General features: G+C 45.0%; 1 protein-coding gene across 3 annotated transcripts in view; it reads left to right on the top strand.

Moving 5' to 3' along the window:
• Positions 1 to 23,548, top strand: part of LOC116966973 (serine/threonine-protein phosphatase 6 regulatory subunit 3-like) — a 94,663-nt gene that overhangs the window by 45,753 nt on the left and 25,362 nt on the right. For all 3 annotated transcript variants that reach the window (XM_033013382.1, XM_033013380.1, XM_033013381.1), the window contains exons 4-17: positions 1,162 to 1,299; positions 2,555 to 2,620; positions 6,126 to 6,238; positions 6,784 to 6,897; positions 7,213 to 7,378; positions 8,588 to 8,740; positions 10,602 to 10,769; positions 11,643 to 11,707; positions 13,446 to 13,561; positions 15,579 to 15,664; positions 17,156 to 17,245; positions 18,718 to 18,815; positions 19,620 to 19,677; positions 23,054 to 23,187. In XM_033013382.1, the coding sequence (XP_032869273.1) occupies positions 1,162 to 1,299; positions 2,555 to 2,620; positions 6,126 to 6,238; positions 6,784 to 6,897; positions 7,213 to 7,378; positions 8,588 to 8,740; positions 10,602 to 10,769; positions 11,643 to 11,707; positions 13,446 to 13,561; positions 15,579 to 15,664; positions 17,156 to 17,245; positions 18,718 to 18,815; positions 19,620 to 19,677; positions 23,054 to 23,187 (1,565 nt within the window). The remainder of the gene's footprint in view (positions 1 to 1,161; positions 1,300 to 2,554; positions 2,621 to 6,125; positions 6,239 to 6,783; positions 6,898 to 7,212; positions 7,379 to 8,587; positions 8,741 to 10,601; positions 10,770 to 11,642; positions 11,708 to 13,445; positions 13,562 to 15,578; positions 15,665 to 17,155; positions 17,246 to 18,717; positions 18,816 to 19,619; positions 19,678 to 23,053; positions 23,188 to 23,548) is intronic.

Genomic DNA, 23,548 nt, shown 5'->3' with positions numbered 1-23,548 from the left:
AGGCAGCATCTATGGAGCAAAGGAAATAGGCGACGTTTCGGGCCGAGCCCCTTCTTCTTCAAACCAGGAGTTTGTGGTTACGTTTTAAGAAGGTGCCTATTCATTCCCGCCACAGATGCTGCCTGACCCACCGAGTTCCTCCAGCACTTTGTGTTTTGCTCAAGACTCCAGCATCTGCAGTTCCTTGTGTCTACTGAAGAAAAATAGTCTGTTTATTATTGTGTTTTCTGATGGGGGTGCTCATTGTTTAAGGTGCATGTCATCCCATTACTGCACCAGACTGTTGTTTCTGATGGAGACACTGTTTTTTATTAAAGGCACCAGAAAAAAAAGATTTTAAAATAGTTTGTACAGTAAATTATTATTATTATTATTATTATTATTATTAAACTTTATTTCAGACTAATGGTCCAGACAAGAGACAACATTACATAAAATACGTTGCATATAATAACACCATAAAATACATATAAAATATACATAAACATAAAAGACATTAAGTTTGCTTCTGGTTTTGTTTCTTGAGGGATTTTCAGTTAATTGCTGGGAGTGAATTGTGAACCTTTTGTAAAATGTGATCATTAACATTATTTTTAACGCTGCAGACAAGCCACATCATAGACACAAATTGCTGGAGTAACTCAGCGGGACAGGCAGCAGCATCTCTGGAGAGGAGGAATGGGTGACGTTTCGGGTCGAGACCCTTCTTCAGTCTGTCGAAGTCTGAAGAAGTTCTTCCGTCTGAAGAAGGGTCTCGACCGGAAACGTCACCCATTCCTTCTCTCCAGAGATGCTGCTGCCTGTCCCGCTGAGTTACTCCAGCATTTTGTGTCTATCTTCGGTTTAAACCAGCATCTGCACTTCCTTCCTAAACACTATATCAGCATAATGTTTCGAGCTTTCAATTATCTCCAATTGTTATCTTTTGAAATCTAGTCCTAATATTTGATTTTAGTATTAAATAAAACAAAATTCGAAACGCCAGACAGGGTTAGGTTCAAATCTGGAGGCAGTGCCGATAATTGGATTGTGTAGCAAAAAGAAATGGGAGTTGCGTTCTGTTATTGGTTATTGCCTTCCTGGAAGTATAAATGATTTTTAAGTATAAACCCTAACAAAAATTATAATGCATTACCTTCTGTAATTTCTTCTACTTGACAGATAGTGGATTTTCTACGGAAGAAGGATGATTTTGTAGGCTTGCTGTTGAAACATATAGGGACTTCGGCCATTATGGACCTCCTACTGCGGCTTCTGACGTGTGTGGAGCAGCCTCATCTCAGGCAGGATGTTTTGAATGTAAGTTGAATTCAGGTATTTTATGCTGCCTTCAGCCATCTCCAGTTGCTTGTGGGACCCAGCGCTTGCGAAGAACGTGTCCTGAGTTGGCATGTGGAATTGGAAACTTTGCCTTCCAGAGTCAAGAGTGTTTTATTGTCATATGTCCCGGACGGGACAATGAAATTCTTACTTGCTGCAGCGCAACAGAATATGTGAATATGTACACATAGTACATAACAGGGAAAAAAAGAAAAAGTTCAATAAATAACAAATATAGTGCAAATAACAAATAATAATATAGTCTTTTGCAGTTCGCAGCTCAGAGCTTATTTGTTGTCGTGTTTAATAGCCTGATGGCTGTAGGGAATAAGCTGTTCCTGAACCTGGGCGTTACAGTTTTCAGGCTCCTGTACCTTCTTCATGATGGCAAGCCCCCTTGCAGCCACCTGTGATATTTCTACATGGGGTGTCTCGGTCCTCGAGAAAAGTAAAATGCAGCGTGCGCTAGGCAGGCATAATTTAAAATTGCACAAATTTGAAGAATGTTCAGCAGGTAAGCTTAAAAAAAACAAAAAAAACAGTCAGATTTTTAAGACTTCGGGTTGCTATCCTTCATTGCGACTGGAAATTGCCAGATGGAACGGGTGTTAAGCAGATAGCGGACAGGGAAGGGAAGGACAGAACAAAAGGCAAGGGTTCTCTCCACCCTTCACTCTTCCCTGCAATTTCACCGTTCTTTTATTTCCAACTTTTCCTAATTCTGATTGAAGACGATTCAATGCTAAGTATTTTTCTCACCTCAGGTGCTGCCTGATCTTGAGTGTTTCCAGCATTTTCTGCTTGCTTAAGAGAGAGTTGTTTTATGCTCTTCCCCCCCCCCCCCCCCCCCCCACTAGTTTTATTATTATAATAACAAACATTGACTCAAATTGGTTTTTTTTAAGCTGTGCAATCCTAGCATCCCTGCTCCCTCTTTTGATAACAGAAGGTTAATATTTGTGGGGAAGATCGCAGTTGTGCGGGGTTTTGGTGACTTTCTGTGGATTGTGATTCATTTTATGGGTCATCCAGAGAGTTAGCATGGTGGGATGAATGGCACCGTCTAATGCTTTGATCCTCTAAATAGAAGTTGCCAATGTGGAAAATGCACAGCTTGGTGCCCAGACTGTGATTCCAGTTTTCCCATGGGTTGCCTGCTGGGATGAATTCGCTTTGACTCTGTGCCAAGAGCTGCATTTATTCTTCATCTCTAACCACTTCTGTGTTCCCACAGTGGCTAAACGAGGAGAAAATTATCCAGAGACTCATCGAGATGATCTACCATTCCAAAGATGAGGATGTAAGTGCCAGCATCCCATAAAGCCCAGGAAATGTAGAATAAGCTGACCAGCTAATTCATTCAAGTGACCTAACTGGTGTTGAGTTACTGCTAAATTGTGCAGAGCCGTTTTACTGCTCAGCCCATTATCATGTCAATATTTTTGCTGGGAATCAGATCGTTGATATATCACACTGTAATTGGCTTCCTGTTTGACTAGAAATTGATCCAGCACAGGGTGCTGCTTGTCTCAGAGACACTGGCATTGTCCCAAGGCCGAGGATGATCATTAAACTAACTTAGCTCTGTCGATAAATCCCCCCTTTTTTAATAACAAATATTTACAAATTATTCAAATTAAGCCCTCCTTATGCGTTTTCTACGTGTTTTTGGCAATCCGAGAAGGTTCTCTGAACATGCAAATCATTCAAAAATAAAAGATAAAAATATTTAACAATAATTCTAAAATAAAGCCACCAGTGTGAAATTTTATGAAGGTAAAAAGTTCACATGCTCAATCCTCCTTGGGTAAAGGAATTGATTACAATATTTTAGTAGCAGATATCAGTTTATTCTGCACCATTAAGAATCCATGCTTATACATGCCGGGATGCGGCACAATTTAAAGCTTTTAAGCAGGCTATTGTTTAACTGAAGGGAATGATGTTAGTGCTGATGTCATCATGCCAAGGCAGACATCTGTGTGCTACTTTCAAACTACTGTGTGCTATTTTTGAAAATCCCACACCCAATATCCATGCCCGCTGATGCAAGATTGCAACATGGTTGAGGTGTGGCAGAATGCTACTTTCTTCAGACAAGCAGGATCAGATAGAGTTATACAGTGTGGAAACAAGCCCCTCGTTCCAACCTGCCCACATCGACCAATGCATCCCATCTACACTAGTCCCACATGCCTATGTTTGGCCCATGTCCCTCGAAACCTGTCCTATCCGTGTACCTAAATGTTTCTTAACACGTGTGTGCGCGTGTGTATATATATATGCATGTATGCGTGCGTATGTATATGTATATATAATATGTATATATATGTGGTGTATGTATGTGTGGTGTATGTATATATGTGTGGTGTATGCATGTATATGTGTGTGTATGAATGATGTGTGTATGTAGCCCAACTTCCTGTAATATTGAGAAATTAATATTTTCCAGATGGTCAGAACTAACTGATTTAAAAAATGACAACTTGGGATCAATTATGTCAAGAGTGTTTTATTGTCATATGTCCCAGGTAGAACAATGACATTCTTACTTGCAGCAGCAAGTTTGTGCTGCAGAGTGAGTAGATGAGACTTGTCCGAATTGGATGATAGGATCTCCACAATACAGGACGCCCACAGTACTACGACAGTGTAACAATCTATATTTTTCTACTGATCACTGGAGTCCTAGGCAATATTTTTTTTTTCTGGCAACATCACCAAACATGTTATTTAGTCATTATGATATTATTGTTTATGGGAGCTTGCTTTGCAAACCAGCTGGTGTGCTTGTGTCGTTAGATCAGTGACACCACGGGGGTTCTTAATTAGATAGAAAAATGCTCCGCACTTAATGACATTAAGTTAAATGCTAGCCTTTACATTCTTTAATATGATTTTAACCAATTCAACACAAACAAAATTCAAGTGTTGAATTTGTACACTATCAGTCAGGAGACTTGCTTGTGATTAAATGAATCTTTTGCAGAGATTTTCATGACTAAGGATGTGTTGCTGCATTGCTCATTTGTCAAGAAATATCCACAATTCCACAAGATAACTGAGACCTGTTTGTGTGTTTTTTTGAATCCTGAAGTTGCTTGACTGGATCTACCCTTTCTTCTCTGTAGCTTCACTAGCTCCAGCCAAATCTTCTTCCCACGGTCCAGGCAAAATTGGGTATTCACCGCGTGTGTGTGGACGGTCTGTTCAGAGACCCCATGTGCGAACATCAATGTGGGGGGTTCATCTTGCCAGCATATGTGTATCTCTAGTCCCATATTCTGCATTGGTCCCGTTTTCATTGTGGAACAATTTTCTGAAGAAGGTCTCGACTCGAAACGTCAACTATTCCTTTCTCCCAGAGATGCTGCCTGACCCGCTGAGTTACTCCAGCATTTTGTGTTTAAGAAAGAACTGCAGCTGCTGGGAAAATCGAAGGCAAGTAAAAATGCTGGAGAAACTCAGCGGGTGAGGCAGCATCTATGGAGCGAAAGGATAGGCGACATTTCGGGTCCCGAAATGTCGCCTCTCCCTTCGCTCCATAGATGCTGCCTCACCCGCTGAGTTTCTCCAGCATTTTTGTCTGCCTTCGACCATTCTGTGTGTTATCTTTATATTTTCATGATCCATTAATTCATGATCATTAATTCATTTCACTTGCACTTTATGTGCAATGTGACGAATAAAACTGTAGTGTATTATATTGTAAATGGTGTCTCCTGATCGGTTTTGATTTTTTTTTTCCCTTTCCATTATTGATGTTAAAGCTTAATTATCATACCTATATATTTTGTTTATTTGGGGGGGGGGGGGGGGGATCTTTGATTTTGGTGTTTGGAGAAAAATGATTCGAGGTCTGTAGCGTAAGGCCCCATTGGAGCTGTCCCATTGAACTGGGCCATAGCTTCAAGATCCCTCTACAGATTTGAGTTAATCATTTGAACCTTCTGAACTAATATTGCTTTGACAGATGTTAACTTGCATCTTTAAGGCTCCAGCTGTCTATTTAGGTGAACATTGAATTATATGCTGTACTAAAAGAGGAAGCAGAAAATGAGCCCCTTTCCCTGGCTCAAATACCGACCTCATTTCTCAGAGCCCAGGCACATTTCAGTTATCTGCAAACTAGTCGCTATATTTACTCCTAATCACCTAATGAGTGCACTTTAAAATCATTCATTGTTCATGAAGCTTTCGAATATCCTTTGCAGTTATTTATTTGTTCATGGCATGTGGTCACTGCTGGCATGAATTGCTGCTGAGAACAGAGGCAGAGATAGATAGGTTCTTGATTAGTACCAAGTGTCAGAGGTTTATGGGCAGAAGTCAGGAGAATGGGGTTAGGAGGGAGAGATAGATCAGCCATGATTGAATGGTGGAGTAGACTTGATGGGCCGGGTGGCCTAATTCTACTCCTATTCCTTATAACAATAGACAATAGGTGCAGGAGTAAGCCATTCGGCCCTTCGAGCCAGCACCGCCATTCAATGTGATCATTGCTGACAATAAACTAAACTCAAAACTCATTGGTAAATCTAGTCAGATATAAGCTAAAAACAGCAGACTTCCTTCTCATGAAGCAGGTGAACAATCTGATTGATTTTTTTCTATTGTCCCTGTTACTGAAACATTTTTTTAACATGGATTTACATTCCCCAGCTGCTGTTAAAGGGATCCGAACACTTGCCACTGAATCAGAGGTCCAGGCAGGGCATTGTAGAAGTGTGACCTCGTTAGCAGTACGGTGTGAATCAGTGAAATTGCACCTCCTAATTTCTCTGTCTCTGCCTCCCTCTACTCAGCAACACTCTAACGCGTCCCAGTCTCTCTGTGACATCATCCGACTAAGCCGAGAGCAAATGATCCAAATTCAGGACAGTCCCGAACCAGACCAGCTGCTCGCTACACTTGAGAAGTAAGCTTCATGATTTTTGTTTCAATTTGAGGCGGTGGTATCACTTTTGAGGTTGTGTTCTTCACTGGGTTAGTATGCTTCACTGGGTTAGTATGCCTGCTCTATCCTTAATGAACAGCATTGTTGCTGAACATAAAATCTCAGCAAACAGGGTCTTCATTTTGCTTTCGTTGATGGGATGTCACGAGCTTTGTCCACCTTTACGATGGTGGTGCTGTAGCTTTCCTGAACTGCTGCAATCTATGTGTTAGAAGTTGGATGGAGCTCTTGGATCTCGATCAAATGACACTGAAGAAATGGATGTATATGTTCCAGTTTGGAGTGAAACCACGGGTTTGGGAGCCTCTGAAAGAAGCCGAGATAAGAAACTGTAAATACTTTCATGGATGGTCTAGTGGTGGAGCTGCAGTTCCTCGTGTCCCAACTGAGAATTGGGCACGAGTGCTGCAAATTTGGAGCAGTGTTTTTCAGACCTAGCTGGTTTGTTTCTACAGTGTTAGATTTTTTTTTAAATGTCACAACCTCTATTTGATTTGCTTCCTCAGGCAGGAGACTATCAAGCAGCTGCTAGGCAACATGTTTGAGGGCGAGAAGAATGAGTCGGTGATTGTTAACGGGATCCAGGTATTGCTGACGCTGTTGGAGACACGCAGACCCCGGTACGTATGTTGAAAACCAGGCGCGGCCCGTAAATTCTCATCGCTCAAACTCCTGCCGCTTCCGTGATTTTTGATGTTTCAAATGTTGTGATTTTTAACATATAAAACTACGCGCGTGGACAGAAGCAGTGGGTCGTTAGTGTCGCCCGTCCCGTGAATTTTAGATGAACAAAGTTGAAGTTTGACCACCTAAGGGAAGCCAGTCATTATACCACCAGGGGGCGCCGAGCGATGGCTGCCTCGACAACAGTGTGTCTGTCTTTTCGTCTTTTTTTTTTCAGTGTGTTTTAAAAGTGTCAATGTGTCTTCCCTTAGGTCTGATCTGGGTGGTATGAGTGGGCTTTTCTGCAACATCGATGGGCAGATGGATCTGTGCCCCCCAGGAATGGACCATGCCTGTAGCCAGGTTAGCACGGGAACCCTCCAGGCCATCAAGCTGAGGCTGCGAGACTTCCATCAGCTCCTCCTTGACCCACCAAAGGTAAGCCGGAAGATCATTTTATAACAAGGTCATAGACAATAGACAATTGGTGCAGGAGTAGGCCATTTGGCCCTTTGGGCCAGCACCGCCATTCATGTGATCATGGCTGATCATCCCCAATCAGCTCTGACTGTCTACCATGTTTCTCCCTCTTGAATGAATGAATAAGTTTAATGGCCAAGTATATTCACATACAAGGAATTTGCCTTGGTGCTCCGCCCGCAAGTGACAACATGACATGCAGTGACAGTATGTACTTCTATCAGATTTCCCCTCAAACTCTGTCATTTCAACAGGACTTATAGACTAATAACAGTTTGAGAGCAATGGGCTCACTCCTCTCCCTTTCATGCAGAGGGCATGAAAAAGACTCAGAATTGGACTCTAAAGGATGGTGGGTGTTTGGAACGAGCTGCCAGAGGAGGTAGTTGAGGCATGGACAATCCCAACGTTTAAGATACAATTAGACAGGTACATGGATAGGACAGGTTTGGAGGGATATGGACCAAGCGCGGGCAGGTGGGACTAATGCAGCTGGGACATGTTGGCTGGTGTGGACAAGTTGGGCCGAAGGGCTTGTTTCCATGCTGTATCTCTCTATAATAATAATAATAATACATTTTATTTATGGGCGCCTTTCAAGAGTCTCAAGGACACCTTACAAAAATTGAGCATGTAGAGGAAAAACATGTAAGGGGAACGAAATAAATAGTAGAGACATGACTAGTACTCAAAGTAAAGACAGAATTCAATACAAAACACAGTATGAGGCAATTAATGCACAGATGAAAAGGGACGGGGACGTGGGGCTAAGGATAGGCAGAGGTGAAGAGATGGGTCTTGAGGCGGGACTGGAAGATGGTGAGGGACACGGAAATGCGGATCAGTTGGGGGAGGGAGTTCCAGAGCCTAGGAGCTGCCCTGGAGAAGGCTCTGTCCCCAAAACTGCGGAGGTTGGACTTGTGGATGGAGAGGAGACCGGCTGATGTGGATCTGAGGGACCGTGAAGGGTTGGTAGGGGGAGAGGAGGTCAGTGAGATATGGGGGGGCCAGATGGTGGAGGGCTTTGTAGGTGAGGACCAGGATTCCTCTAATTACTACAGGACACTTGAAAAAAAAAACAGCTTCTGAATGGAGACAACGCACGTTTGATTTTGTGGCCTCATTCTTGCCTCCGCTTAAATTTTTTTTTTCTATTTCTTTTCGTAGAAAAATAAAATGGTGACGACCTGGGGCACCCTGGATCCACCACTGGGAAACACACGGCTTCATGTGGTCAAACTCGTCACTAGCATCTTGCAGGTGAACAACGGCACTGTGAATCAAGAGTTGATGGATTTAAACACACTGGACGTTCTTCTGGTGAGTATGAGGTGGTCTCTCCTGTACTGCCCAGTGCAGAAACAAGTAATCGAATGAAACTAATCCATGTTCTAACATATGCAGAGAGTGTACTGCATAAGTTCCATAAAATACCGTATCTTTGGACTGAATAAAATCAATTTCCTTGTCGAAGAAGGACTCGTGTAGCATTTTCAAAAAAAGCTGGATGATTTCTTGAAAAGGAGAACATTGCAAAGCCATGATAAGTATTATCTATTCGAGGCACAAGAAACTGATGAATAATACAGTGGCACTAGTGTCGTTCTCATAGTGTACATAATCATGAGAGGAATAGATCGGGTAGAGTCTCTTGCCCACAACAGGTGAATCGAGGACCAGAGGACATGGGTTCAAGGTGAAGGGGAAAAGATTTAATAGGAATCCAAGGGGTAACATTTTCACACCAAAGGGTGGTGGGTGTATGGAACAAGCTGCCAGAGGAGGGATTTGGGGCTGGGACTATCCCATCGTTTAAGAAACAGTTAGACAGGTACAGTGTCTTCACACTGTGTTTTTGATTTTCTGTTTTTGGGTTGAATTCTGTTTTTAATTTGTGTCTCTGTGATGTCTTTATTACTTGTTATGTTCCGATTATATGTTTTTATTCCGATTACTATGTAAGGTGTCCTTGAGATGTCTGAAAGGCGCCCATTAAATAAAATGTATTATTATTATTATTACAGATGCTGCCTGAGTTGCCCCATCTAAGCTTATACTATTTTCCTGTATTTGGCCATATACTTCTAAACCTTTCTTATACATGTACCTGTCCAAATATCTTTTAAATGTTGTTATAGTACCTGCCTCAATCGCCTCCTCTGGCAACTCGCTCCATTTACCTTGACTTTTACTTTTACTGTGTGAAAAAGTTATCCCTCAGGTTCATTATAAAACTTTCCCCTCTTATGTTAAAATTATGCCCTCTAGTTCTTGATCCTCCTACCCTGGTTAAAGACTGCATTCACCTATCTATTCCCCTCAAGATTTTATACACCTCTATGAGATCAACCCACCCCCCACCCTGTGTCAGTCTAATGGGCCTGTCCCACTTAGGCGATTTGTCAGGTTGAAAAATTCATGGCGACTATAATGAGGCCGCAACTAGTTCCCAGAATGCAGGAACTCCTCACGACCATGAAGGCGACTCCCCGGCAACCACCCGCGAACATGTGGCGACCGCATAGTCTCCTGCAGTCGCCTAAGTGGGATAGGCCCTTAAGGAATGAAGGAGCAGCCTGCCCAACCCCCCCTTATAGCTCAGAGCAAGTTTAGTGTAATTTAGTTTATCATTGTCACGTGTACTGAGACACAAAGAGAAGCTTTTGTTTGAATGCTATCCAGTCAAAGAGAAGACTATATAATCAAGCTGTCCACAGTGCACGGATAGAGGATAAAGGGTAACACCCAGTGTAAGATATAACATTGAAGTCCAATGAAGTCTGATTAAAGATGGTTCAAAGGTCTCCAATGAGTTAGGTGGGAGGTCAGGACTGCTCTCCACTGATCACAGGACCGTTCTGATGTCTGATAACAGCTGGGACGAAACTGTTCCTGAATCTGAAAGGCGTGCGTTTTCAAACTTCTGTATCTCTTGCCTATTGGGAGAGAGGAGAAGCGAGAGTTACCAGGGGTGCGACTGGACCTTGATTATGCTGCTGGCCTTGCCGAGGCAGCGTGAAGTGTAGATGTGGTCAATGGAAGGGAGGTTGGTTCGTGCGACGGTCCGGACTGCGTCCACAACACTCCACAATTTCTTGACCAGTTGACCGGTTGTCATAATCCTACCTTTGTGTGTTTTCTTTTCACTCCACACCCATATTTGTTATTTTTCTGTCACCAGGATCTCTTCTTCAAATACGTGTGGAATAACTTCCTTCACTTGCAAGTGGAGCTGTGTATCAGCACGGCACTGGGCAACCCTCCAGCAGAAGACAGCACTGAAAGCAACATGGAAAAGCACACTGAGAACAACTCTGAGTCCACTCAAGATAACACACTCATCAGACATGTATGTAGACCGTGATTAACAAAGAGGCGTGCGTTTATTAAATGCATAATAATCAGACTGCTGCGAAGCTTGTGTGGGAAGGGACTGCAGATGCTGAAGATGGACACAAAAATGATGGAGTAACTCAGTGGGACAGGCAGCATCTCTGGACAGAAGGAATGGTCGAGACCCTTCTCCAGACTGAGAGTCAGGAGAGAGGGAGACAGAGATAAGGAAGTTTAAGGTGTGAGAATGAGACATCAAAGGCGATGAAGTTCTAGGAAAATGTAGATCATTGTGGAATTCTCTGCCTGTCTGTGGAATTCTCTGCCTCAGAGGGCGGTGGAGGCAGGTTCTCTGGATGCTTTCAAGAGAGAGATAGATAGGGCTTAAAAATAGCGGAGTCAGGGGATATGGGGAGAAGGCAGGAACGGGGTACTAATTGGGGATGATCAGCCATGATCACATTGAATGGCGGTGCTGGCTCGAAGGGCTGAATGGCCTCTACTCCTGCACCTATTGTCTACTGTTAACTAGGAGAAGGTGACAACAAAGCAAACGGATAAAATGTAATCAGGTGAACAGTCAGACTGGTCGGAGAACTGGGAAGGGATGGAGATTTACAGTGGGGATTAACCAGAGATGGTGGCTCGGGATGGGGCAGGCCGGGCATTGGTGGCAAGGATATGTTTTCGTGGGAGAACCAAGGTCTTTGTGTGACGTTTCACGAGGCATGTGTGGCCCACGTGGGTATGTCAGAAAGGCCAGGCAGATACCCCAGAGGCAGCAACAGGATCAGGTGAGCAGGTGGTGAAGTGAAGTTGGGTGTTCTCAGCGTACATGCGCACCTCGAGTTTCTAATCTTTAATCCATTTTTTTTCTTTTCCTCGTCAGCTCTTCGAGAAGTGCCAATTGATGCACAGAGTAGTGTCTGCCTGGGAGGAAAATGAAAAAATCCAGTAAGTATCCAGCAACGGGCCATTCGGCCCAACGAGTCCATGCCAACCATCGATCACCGCTTTACACTAACACTATCGTACACGCTGAGGACTTTAAAAAAACAAAACTATTTTTACCGAAGCCAATAAACCTACAAACCTTTTGTTTAAGAAGGAACTGCAGAAGCTGGAAAATCGAAGGTAGACAAAAGTGCTGGAGAAACTCAGCGGGTGCAGCAGCATCTATGGAGCGAAGGAAATAGGCAACGTTTCGGGCCGAAACCCAAGGGTTTCGGCCCGAAACGTTGCCTATTTCCTTCGCTCCATAGATGCTGCTGCACCCGCTGAGTTTCTCCAGCGCTTTTGTAAACCGACAAACCTGCACTTATTTATAGTGTGGGAGGAAACCGGAGCACCCGGAGAAAACCCACGCAGGTCACGGGGAGAACTCTGTACAGGCAGCACGTGTAGTCAGGATGGAACCCGGGTCTCTGGCGCTGTAAGGCAGCGGCCGCTGTGCCACCCAAAGTTGTTTCCATTTGTTCCCGCTCAGGCTTTTGGTTGCATTGCCAACATCACGCTGGGAGTGGTGTACGGGCGAAATGAAGAACGCAGAAAGCAGAAAATTACAGTGTACTTAAAATGGATCAATTAAGTAAAACCACTTGCAATGACGCACGTTCTGGGAAGAAATAAAAATTGCCTTTGCATCTGTTATATATGGAAATCTAAAAATAGGATCACGTGGAAGTGGCTAATTTAGATCCATGGCATAAATTGCAAAGAGGACTTGGGTATGTTGAACCCTATGACAGATGGTTAATCTGAATAGCTCCATCCACTCAGAACTGCCCCAAGGACTGTGGGCTCTCTGTAGCATCTGGCAACTGAATCATCCTACCACAACCAGAGAGCAGCCCTAAACTACTATCTACCTCAGCAGACTATCCTTGGTCGGACTTTGCTGGCTTTGCCGTGCACTAAACGTTATTCCCTTATGTATACACGGTAATAGCTCGATTGTAATCATGTATTGTCTTGCCGTTGACTGGATAGCACCCGACAAGCGCTTTTCACTGTACCTCGGTAAACTTGACAATGAACTAAACTGAAACTGAAATCTGAAACATTCAAGGTGCCATTCTGGTCCATAGCCACTATTTGAAGGGGCTGCCTTGTTAATGCACGACCTTGCCTCCCCCTCCTGGAAAGATTTTGGCCATCTCTTTAATTTTGGGGGGCACAGGGCAGTCACAGTGGCGCAGCGGTAGAGTTGCTGCCTTACAGCAAATGCAGCGCCGGAGACCCGGGTTCGATCCTGACTACGGGTGCTGTCTGCACGGAGTTTGTAGGTTCTCCCCGTGACCTGCGTGGGTTTTCTCCGAGATCTTCGGTTTCCTCCCACACGCCAAAGATATACAGGCTTGTAGGTTAATTGGCTTGATAAATGTAAAAATTGGCCCTGGTGGGTGTAGGATGGTGTTAATGTGCGGGGATCGCTGGTCGGCGCGGACCCGGTGGGCCGAAGGGCCTGTTCCATGCTGTACCTCTAAACTAAACTAAAATTCCCTTTTGAATGTTGTCATTAAATCCACTTCCTCTGTCCTTTCGGGAAGAGCAACACATGTTGCAATGTCGAAGATTTGTTCTCATCCCCATTCGCATTAGCGTGGGAGGAAGCAAGAACTCGAGTTGCTTCATAGAAGTATTTGAGTTAATAATCTGTCTCATTTGTATTCTGCTTGTCTTTGCTCTTTAGGTCAGAAGGTGGTAGGCGGAAAGGGTACATGGGTCATTTAACAAGAATAGCAAATGCCATGGCACAGAACTCGGAAAATGGTCCTAACCAAACTTCGATAGCACAGCTGATCAAAGGTAATTCATATTCGGCCGTCTGACAGCAGAGATCAATATCCAAACTGATAATCTGTTGATAGACACAGAGTGCTGGAGGAACTCAGCGGGTTAGACAGCATCTCTGGAGAAAAGATATAGGCGACGTTTCGGGTCGAGACTCTTCTTCTGACTGTCTCGTTAATCTGTTGCTCCTTCCACCTGTTCTATACTTGAGTTCATCAGCTCCTTGCCTCAACACTAACTACTTTAATTCTAGAGCACTTATTAATTGAAGGTGAATGGTTATTTCTATTGTCCATTGCTGAATGTTGACAATGCTACCACCTCTTGGAGAAGTTACTGAAAGGGAAACCTTGCTATCACATTGTAATAATAATAATAATGGATGGGATTTATATAGCGCCTTTCTAATACTCAAGGCGCTATACATCGCATTATTCATTCACTCCTCAGTCACACTCGGTGGTGGTAAGCTACTTCTGTAGCCACAGCTGCCCTGGGGCAGACTGACGGAAGCGTGGCTGCCAATCTGCGCCTACGGCCCCTCCGACCACCACCAATCACTCACACACATTCACACACAGGCAAAGGTGGGTGAAGTGTCTTGCCCAAGGACACAACGACAGTATGCACTCCAAGCGGGATTCGAACCGGCTACCTTCCGGTTGCCAGCCGAACACTTAGCCCATTGTGCCATCTGTCGTCGTCCCCCCGACAGATTGTATTCCTAATAGACAATGTTACATGGTCTAAAATTAGTTTATAATTAAACATTGGGCATCTATGAGGCTGCAGGTGACAGAGAGTTTATGGGGAGGCACACAAAGCTCAACCAAAAAAACTCGTTCAAAAATGGATTTAGGGCAGTGGTTCTTAACCTGGGGGTCGTTTTGGGCTTTGCCAGGGTGCATTCAGATCAGATTCAGATTCAACTTTCATTGTCAGTGTACAGTACAGAGACAACAAAATGCAGTTAGCATCTCCCTGGAAGAGCATGAAGAGGATACAAATAACATATCAATTTGTTGAGCCCATGTTTAAGTACCTAACAAAGGTACATACCACATACAGTATTTTGTTCGCATACTGGTGCCAAAAAGCTTAAGAACCACTGATTTAGGGGAGGAGGTTAAGTATTATATCTAACAAAATGCCTAAAGTAGCTGAAAAAGTCTGAGGATGGGGTATTTTAGAATTTGGCCAAGGATGATCAAGAAATGACATGCTTTCTATACACTCTCGAACCGTTCTTGAAGATTGGAGCGTAGCAAATGGGACTCGTTAATTCAGAAATAAAAGAGAAAAGCGAACTGCAAGCACAATAGCAGTTTAAAAGAAAGATAGGCATAAAGTGCCTCAGCGGGTCAAGCAGCATCTCTGGAGAAAAAGGACGGGTGATGTTTCGGGTCGGGACCCTCTGTCAGACTGAAGAAGGGTCCGATCCGAAACGTCACCAGTCCTTTTTCTCCCCAGATGCTGCCTGTCCCGCTGAGTTACTCCAGCACTTTATGTCTTATCTTTGGTATAAACCAGCATCTCTTCTTTGTTAGCACAGCAGTTAAAAAAAAGCTGGAAGCTGTAAAACAAAATTGTTATCATTGTTTTCTTGAGTGGCTAAATTTCTCAGTATGGTTGCAAATGGTCAAGGGTGACAATATCCATAGAGGCTGGAAATAAGAACGGGCAGATTTCCCTGAAAGTGCGACTTAACGGCCTGTCCCACTTTCCCAAGTTATTCACGAATTCTCCCGAGTTTTCCCCTTGATTCAAACTCGGAGAATGTCCGTAAGGAGGCCGTAGATATATCGTAACGGCTCGTTATGCCAGCCATAGGTGCTCTCTGTGAGAAGAAGTGTTTCCTCGTCTGCGTTGTAAATGGCTTGCTCCTTATTCTTAAATGGCTTGCTCCTGATATTAATGAGTGTTGGCAGGAAGAAGAGTTTATGGACAATGGGATGACATTGCTGCCACAATATATGGATGTACACTATACGCCACTTTCATGGTTCACATCACTGACGCTTATCATTTTCAGAGTTGCCTGAGGAAGATCGGGAGCGGTGGGATAAGTTTGTGCTGGGGTCACTGACTGACATGAACAAGAAGAACACTGTTGATTTGGTGAGTTTGACTGTGTGACTGGGAGGTGCCGGTGCCTGGACAGTCAATGCCACCTCTTGTGGCTGATCAACATTGTCCATTTAACTTCTCGCTGGAGATTCTGTGTGCCACAAGATGAATTTGTTTTGACCAATTGCTCCACAAAGTGCTAACTCGACAGGGTACAGTCCACCACCTCGCCAAACATCAGAACATAGTACATGTACAGGCACAAGATACAGGGAATGTGGTTTAGTGCGCAATAAAGTCCAGTCAAGTCCAATTAAAGATAGCCCAAGGGTTTCCGTTGAGGTTAATCAGGATCGCGCTCTCGTTGGTGGTAGGACGGTTCAGTTGCCTGATCGCAGCTGGGAGGAAACTGTCCCTGAATCTGGATGTGTGTGTGTGTGTGTGTGTGTTTTCACACTTCTGTGCCTCTTGCCTGATCGGAGTGGGAAGAAGAGGAAGTAACCAGGGTCCTTGATTGTGCTGCTGGCCTTGCCGAGGCAGCGTGAAGTGTAGATGGATGTCAATGGAAGGGAGGTTGGTTTGGGCGATGGTCTGAGCTGGTTGCGTCCACAATTCTCTGCAATTTGTTGCGGTCTTGGATGGAGCTGTTCCCAAACCGTGTCCTGATGCATCCCGATAAAATGCTTTCTGCGGTGCATCTGTAGAAGCTGGTGAGAGTTGTTGGGGACATGCCGTGCAGATGGAACCTTGTGCACCTGGAGTCACACAGCGTAGAAACAGGCCCTTCAGCCCAACTTGCCCACACCTGCCAACATGTCCCAGCTACATTATTCCCACCTGCCCACGTTTGGCCCGTATCCCTCCAAACCTGGCCTATCCATGTACCTGTCTAACTGTTTCTTAAATGTTGGGATAGTCCCTGCCTCAACTATCTCCTCTGGCAGCTCGTTCCATACCCCCACCACCCTTTGTGTGAAAAAGTTACCCCTCAGATTTCTATTAAATCTTTTCCCCTTCACCTTAAACCTATGTCCTCTGGTCCTCGATTCCCCTACTCTGGGCAAGAGACTCTACCCGATCTATTCCTCTCATGATTTTGTACATCTCTATAAGACCACCCCTCATCCTCCTGCGCTCTGAGGAATAGAGACCCAGCCTACTCAACCTCTCCCTGTAGCTCACACCCTCTAGTCCTGGCAACATCCTCGTAAACCTTGTCCATGTACTTCTGCGTGGACCTATTTGAAGCTGGTCCTTACTTCCGACTACACAATTAGGAGGCGTTACTCCCCCTCCAATGTTGTCAGCAACGTTTCCTTCTATTTTCAGCTTTGCCAGGATAAACTGTCCTCTCTGACATTGAGAGTAGCTTCAGCCATTCGGAGCTCTGTTGCTGTGAGTCACCAACATTGACAGCATTGTGATTCTAGAACAAACACATATATTTAGTGCTCTAATATTTCTGGAATATATTTTTTGGTTTACTGAAAGGGTTTGGCTCGTTAGTTTCACTGTGAATAGCGTCTGGTGTTTATTATTCAGGTGAATATGCGGAACCTACACTCCTCGAGCGATGACGATGAGAATGATCTGAAAGAATTCAGCTTCCCTCAGGAGGCTGTCCTGCAGCAGGTAAGATCCAGGGGCAGAATGGGCTGCATCTCATCCTATTAACACATGAAGTCTGTAGGTTCGAGAGCATCTTTGGAGAGAGAAATATTATGTCCTTTTATCAGTTCATATCTTTTCCGATTCCCTTACCAATTCTCTTTTCTTTGCCCTGTATTTTCTTTATTTATTGCTCTGCTCAATAACCAAAAATCTGTAGCCTCCTATTGCTATGGTATTTTATTTAATTCACATGTTTAATCAATAATGTTTTATTAATAATGTTTTATGTGCCATTCCTAACTGTCATTGTATATCACGTTGTCACTTGCGGATGGAGCACCAAGGCAAATTCCTTGTATGTGAATACTTGGAAATAAACGTATTCATTCATCAAGAGTTATAGACAATAGGTGCAGGAGTAGGCCATTTGGCTCTTCGAGCCAGCACCGCCATTCAATGTGATCATGGCTGATCATCCCCAATCAGTACCTCGTTCCTCCCTTCTCCCCATACCCCCTGACTCCGCTATTTCTAAGAGCCCTATCTAGCTCTCTCTTGAAAGCATCCAGAGCACCTGCCTCCACCGCCCTCTGAGGCAGAGAATTCCAGACTCACCACTCTCTGTGAGAAAAAGTGTTTCCTCGTCTCCGTTCTAAATGGCTTACTCCTTATTCTTAAAGTTATGCCAAGAATTGGACATGTTAGCACAGTCCCAACTGGAGCGGTGTTTTATTGTGTGTCGTTTTTTAATAAATTTCTGCCTTTTTTTAATTTACTTTGTCCCTCTGTTTACTCAACCTGTGATCTCTTGTGCTTTGTGCAGCCTCATTACCCTATCACAGATTTGCCACCTTCAGAGATTTGCCTCCCTAAGTTTTGTATTCTTTTTACGAAGTTTGTATTGCGTCTCTTCATTCTTCCTCGTATAATGTGCCAAGAAAGTTCCCCCTCGTGAAACTTCATCTCCTAAGATTCTCCATTCCACCAGCCTCTTGAGGCCAATTATACAAAAAGTAGGCTTTCTCGTGCTATCTCAGTGCTGTCATATTCGCTGTGTGATTTCTGTTCTGGTGGTTTGGCAATCATTTGTGTAATGGGAGGTAGACAAAAATGCTGGAGAAACTGGGCGGGTGAGGCAGCATCTATGGAGCGAAGGAATAGGTGACGTTTCGGGTCTTGACCCGAAACGTCACCTATTCCTTCGCTCCATAGATGCTGCCTCACCCGCCGAGTTTCTCCAGCATTTTTGTCTACCTCCCATTACACAAATGATCGCCAGACCACCAGAACAGAAATCACACAGCGATTTTTCCAGCATCTGCAGTTCTTTCTTAAACATTTGCGTGATGGGTGTCGGGGGTTGTGGGGAGAAGGCAGGAGAATGGGGTTGGGTGGGCGAGATAGTTCAGCCATCATTGATGGGCCGAATGGCCTATTTCTGCATGCTAACACTCATGACCTTATGACCCCGTCTCCCTATTCTGACCTTTCAGGCGTTCTCCGACTACCAGATTCAACAGATGACCTCAAACTTCATCGACCAGTTTGGCTTCAATGATGAGGAATTTGCCGAGCAGGAAGAAAGTGTCAAGTGAGTTTTATTCTTTGCTGTGACTACTCTCACAGAAGAATAACCCGGGCAGGAAATTATTAGAAGAAACGCACATGATATCCAGCACTTTAGAAACAGACCCTACGGCCCCACCGAGTCTGTGCCGACCAGTGATCACCCCTTACACTGGCACTACCCTACACACTATAGATCATTTACAATTTTACTGAAGTCAATTAAAGGGCCTGTCCCACTTGGTGATTTTTTTCGGCGACTGCCGGCATAATTGACTGGCGTATCAGGTCACCGGAAAAGTTGCGGCGTGACGACGAAATTGACGCGCGGCGTTTCCTCAGGCGTCGCAACATTTTTCTTGTCGCCGCTGGATTTTGAATTGTACAAAATCTTTCGGCGACCCTGATATGCCAGTCACTGACGTCGGCAGTAGCCGGAAAAATCGCCAATTGGGACAGGCAACCGGCTGTTCTACACGTCTTTGGCGTGTGTGTGGGGGAAATCCGCGCGGTCACAGGGAGAACGTACGAACTCCGTACAGACGGAACCTGTAGTCAGGATCATACTCTGGCCTCTGGCGCTGTGAGGCAGCAGCTCTACCACCCCAAATGGACAGGTCGAGATAAAGTCCTGGCATTTACCAGTGGGGCATTGGCAGGTGATTAAGAGGTGTTGGAGGTTGGTGGAACGTAGAATGACGTCGGGAAGCAGGTGTTAAATAGTACGTCTATATCTATGACACTGTGCAAGTAGCCAGTTGGAATCTTATGGAAGCAGAAGGTGGTAGATGGTGTTTAATTGATGATTTGTTTTCTATTTGATCAACAGCTCCCCATTTGAGAGAGCAGCTAACATCAGCTTTGTGTTCGATGCCAACAGTGACAGTGTGAGTATCGCCTGTTAATGCTGTCGATAATGCCCTTATATAATGTACACTTACTTACATGTGCAGTGGATAATATGACGACTAATATATATGACGACGCGTCTTAATATCTTTTAGATAGACAATAGGTGCAGGAGTAGGCCAATTCGGCCCTTCGAGCCAGCACCGCCATTCACAGTAATCATGGCTGATCATCCACAATCAGTACCCCGTTCCTGCCTTCTCCCCATATCCCCTGACTCCGCTATCTTTAAGAGCCCTATCTAGCTCTCTCTTGAAAACATCCAGAGAATTGGCCTTCACTGGAATTTAGAAGGATGAGAGTGAATCTTATTGAAACATATAAGATTATTAAGGGTTTGGACACGCTAGAGGCAGGAAACATGGTCCCGATGTTGGGGGAGTCCAGAACCAGGGGCCACAATTTAAGAATAAGGGGTAAGCCATTTAGAACGGAGATGAGGAAAAACTTTTTCACCTAGAGAGTTGTGACCATTTAGAACGAAAGCCATTTAGAACGTAGACGAGGAAACACTTTTTCTCACAGAGAGTGGTGACCCTGTGGAATTCTCTGCCTCAGAGGGCGGTGGAGGCGAGTTTTCTGGATGCTTTCAAGAGAGAGCTAGACAGAGCTCTTAAAGGTAGCGGAGTCAAGGGATATGGGAAGAAGACAGGAACGGGGTACTGATTGTGGATGATCAGCCATGATCACATTGAATGGTGGTGCTGGCTCGAAGGGCCGAGTGGCCTACTCCTGCACCTATTGTCTATTGATGGGCCAAATAGCCTAATTCTGCTCCTAGAACTAATGAACATGTCTACAGTTTAGTTCATTGTCACGTGTACCGAGGTACAGTGAAAAGCTTTTGTTGCGTGCTATCCAGTCAGCGGAGAGCCAATGCATGATTACAATCGAGCCATTTACAGTGTACAGATACTTGTTAAGGGAATAACGTTTAGTGCAAGGTAAAGCCAGCAAAGTCTGATCAAGGATAATCTGAGGGTCACCAATGAGGTAGATAGTAGTTCAGGATTGGTCTCTAGTTCTGGTAAGATGATTCAGCTACATGATAACATTTTTGCAAGGTGACGTCCACTCTGATCAATGCAAGGGTATATTTCCTCAGTTGCATCGTAGGCCCCCCTCGGTCATGACTGACCATGGGTGATGCATCCTAGAACTTCTTCTTTCGTGTGGCGTGCACAGCCTAAAGTTGTTGGACAACTTGTTCTACTTGATCTTCCGTTTGTGCACGTCGAGTTGATTACATTAGTCGAAACAGGGCGGACCACGTGAAGGTTGCAATCTTCCACCCCATGCATCCTAGTTGTTGGCTGCTTGCTCCAAACCTCGGCTGGAGCTGCGTCGCTTGATGCTGAAGAGACCAATGCAGTTGCTTGTGGCTGAAGAGACTCAGCTGCAAGTGCTTTGTAAATGATCACTGCATGACTGCAAGCCCCGGATGATGAAAGGCTTCAAGTCGTCCAACCACAGAGGCTTTCGTTAAGCTTTGATGATGTCTCCATAGCAATCAAGAGGATAAACCTCAAAGTCATTTGTCTCCTACCCTCATTAACCAAGATGTAGCTTTCAATTTAGTTCCAGCATCTCGCCTGTGCTGTTAGGTAGTGGAAATTACAGCAGAAGCTTAATTAGTTACTGGGGGCATGTTGGTGCGTTGATTCATCAGTGAGGATGATGTAGTCTGAAATCAATTAGCAAGTGATAGCGTTTATCCAAGTAATAAACAACAGCCTCACTGCTTCATTAAAATACTTTTGCAAAGTAATACTGGAATGCAGGAACGATTACCTTTACAACAGAGCACAAAGTGCTGGAGTAACTCAACGGGGCAGGCAGCATCTCTGGCCAATCTGAAACATCACCTATTCATGTTCTCCAGAGATGCTACCCGATCCGCTGAGTTTACAGAGTTTCGTTGAGAGATACAGTGCGGAAACAGGCCCTTCGGCCCACTGAGTCCACGCCTATCATAGATCACCCGTACACAAGTTGTGTGTTACTCCATCATACCCAATTTACAGAAGCCAATGAACCTACTCTGAGTTACTCCAGCACTTTGTGTCTCAACTAATTAAGATAATCCATTCACTCAATATTACCTTTATTTTGCATAATATAAAGTAAAGTAAAGTAAATTTATTTATATAGCACGTTTAAATCAACTCGCGTTGAGACCAAAGTGCTTTACATAGAAAAAAAATAATTAAGCTTCCGTACATCCATAGAAAAATTAAAATTAAGAAAAATGACACAACATATTGTATAATTCAACACAAACGTCCCCCCGCAACAGAATAAAAAATTTCCACTGTGGGGAAAGGCATCAGAAAGTTCAGTCCTCTCCCTCTGTGATCACCCGAGGTCGGGGCCTATTTGTGGCCTCCGCAGCCAGTCCGATGTTTTCAGGCCCTCTTGCCAGAAAGCTGGAATGCCGGCATCGGGTGAACACTCCTCGGCGGCTTGTCTGGAGCGGCCGCTTCCTCCCCGGAGACCGCGGCACCCGAAGCCTTCAGACCGCGCTGGTTGGAGATCCGACTCTGGTGATCTCGAATCCCAGGCTCCGCGGTGTTTAAATCCAGCGCCGCCTGCGACTGGACGCTCCGCAGCCACAGCTCGTCGGATGTTGGTCGGCGGTCACAGTACTCCGGAGCTTACCGCACGGTGACCCGGTAAGGCATCGCCCGCTCCGTGTTGGTGTCCCAGCGCTGCACCGCCGCCGAAGCTGTAGTCCCGGCCGATCCCGACAGGAAACGCTGCAACAGTCTGATGGTAGGCCGCGAGGAAGGGAAACCGCCTCTCCGACCAGGTAGGGACCAGGAAAAGTTTCCCCCTTCCCCTCCCCCCACCCACCACATAAAAGAAGACCTCCAACAAACATTTTGTAGTAACAGGACTAAAAATAAAAATAAAAAAGGGTGAAAGGACGGACTGCAGGCAGAGCAGCCATACACAACGGCGCCCCACTCCTGCAGTCCGCCATCTTTGCTATATATGCTAATATGCTAGCCAATGTGACAAGTTCCGAATCACTCCCCCCCCCCTTTTTTCCTCTTGCTGTCACTGAAAACCTATTCCCAACAGCCGCCCACATTCCACATTCTCCAGAGATGCTGCCTGACCCGCTGATTTACTCTGAAAGGCCTCTTGATGTCAGGGATTATGGGGAGAAGGCAGGAGAATGGGGTTTGGGAGGGAGGGATAGATTACCATGTTTGAATGGTGGAGCAGACCTGATGGGCCGAATGGCCTAATTCTGCTCCTATCACTTATGAACTCTTTGTGTCCTTTCGTGTGTTAACTAGCATCTGCGGTTCCCTTTTTTCCAACGGTTTTCTCCGTTTTGCTTCTCAGCCAAACACCAGTCTGTTTGAGGAGTGTTGGAAGGAGCGGATAAGGCCGTTCAATGACGACGAAGGCTCCGACGAGGATGAAGTGTGGCAGGAAAAGGACCTGCACTTCGCCGCAGATGCCCAGCGCGTTCCCAGGTATCGTGGGGAGTTTGTGAGCCCGAGCTAGAGTCGTGCAGCGTAGATACTTCGCCCCAAAGCCGACCAACATGCCCCATCTACACTTGTCCCACCTGTCTGCTTTTGGCCCAGATCCCACTAAACCTACCTTATCTATGTACCTGTAAAGAAGTTGCGACAGTACCTGCCTCCTCTGGCAGCTCGTTCCATACACCCACCTCCCTTTGTGTAGGGAAAAAAAAGTTCTCCCTCAGTTTTACCATTAAATCTCCCCCCCCCCCACCCCCCCCCCCTTCACCTTAAACCTATGTCCTCTGGTTCTTTATCCCTAGCTCTCTCACCTTCCATTTCTGAGCCATTCTGTGAGCTCCAACGACCA

This window comes from Amblyraja radiata, chromosome 38 (genome assembly GCF_010909765.2).
Source record: "Amblyraja radiata isolate CabotCenter1 chromosome 38, sAmbRad1.1.pri, whole genome shotgun sequence".
Lineage (NCBI taxonomy): Eukaryota > Metazoa > Chordata > Chondrichthyes > Rajiformes > Rajidae > Amblyraja > Amblyraja radiata.
The sequence above is the reverse complement of the archived record's forward strand: the minus strand, read 5'-3'. Positions and strand labels throughout refer to the sequence as shown.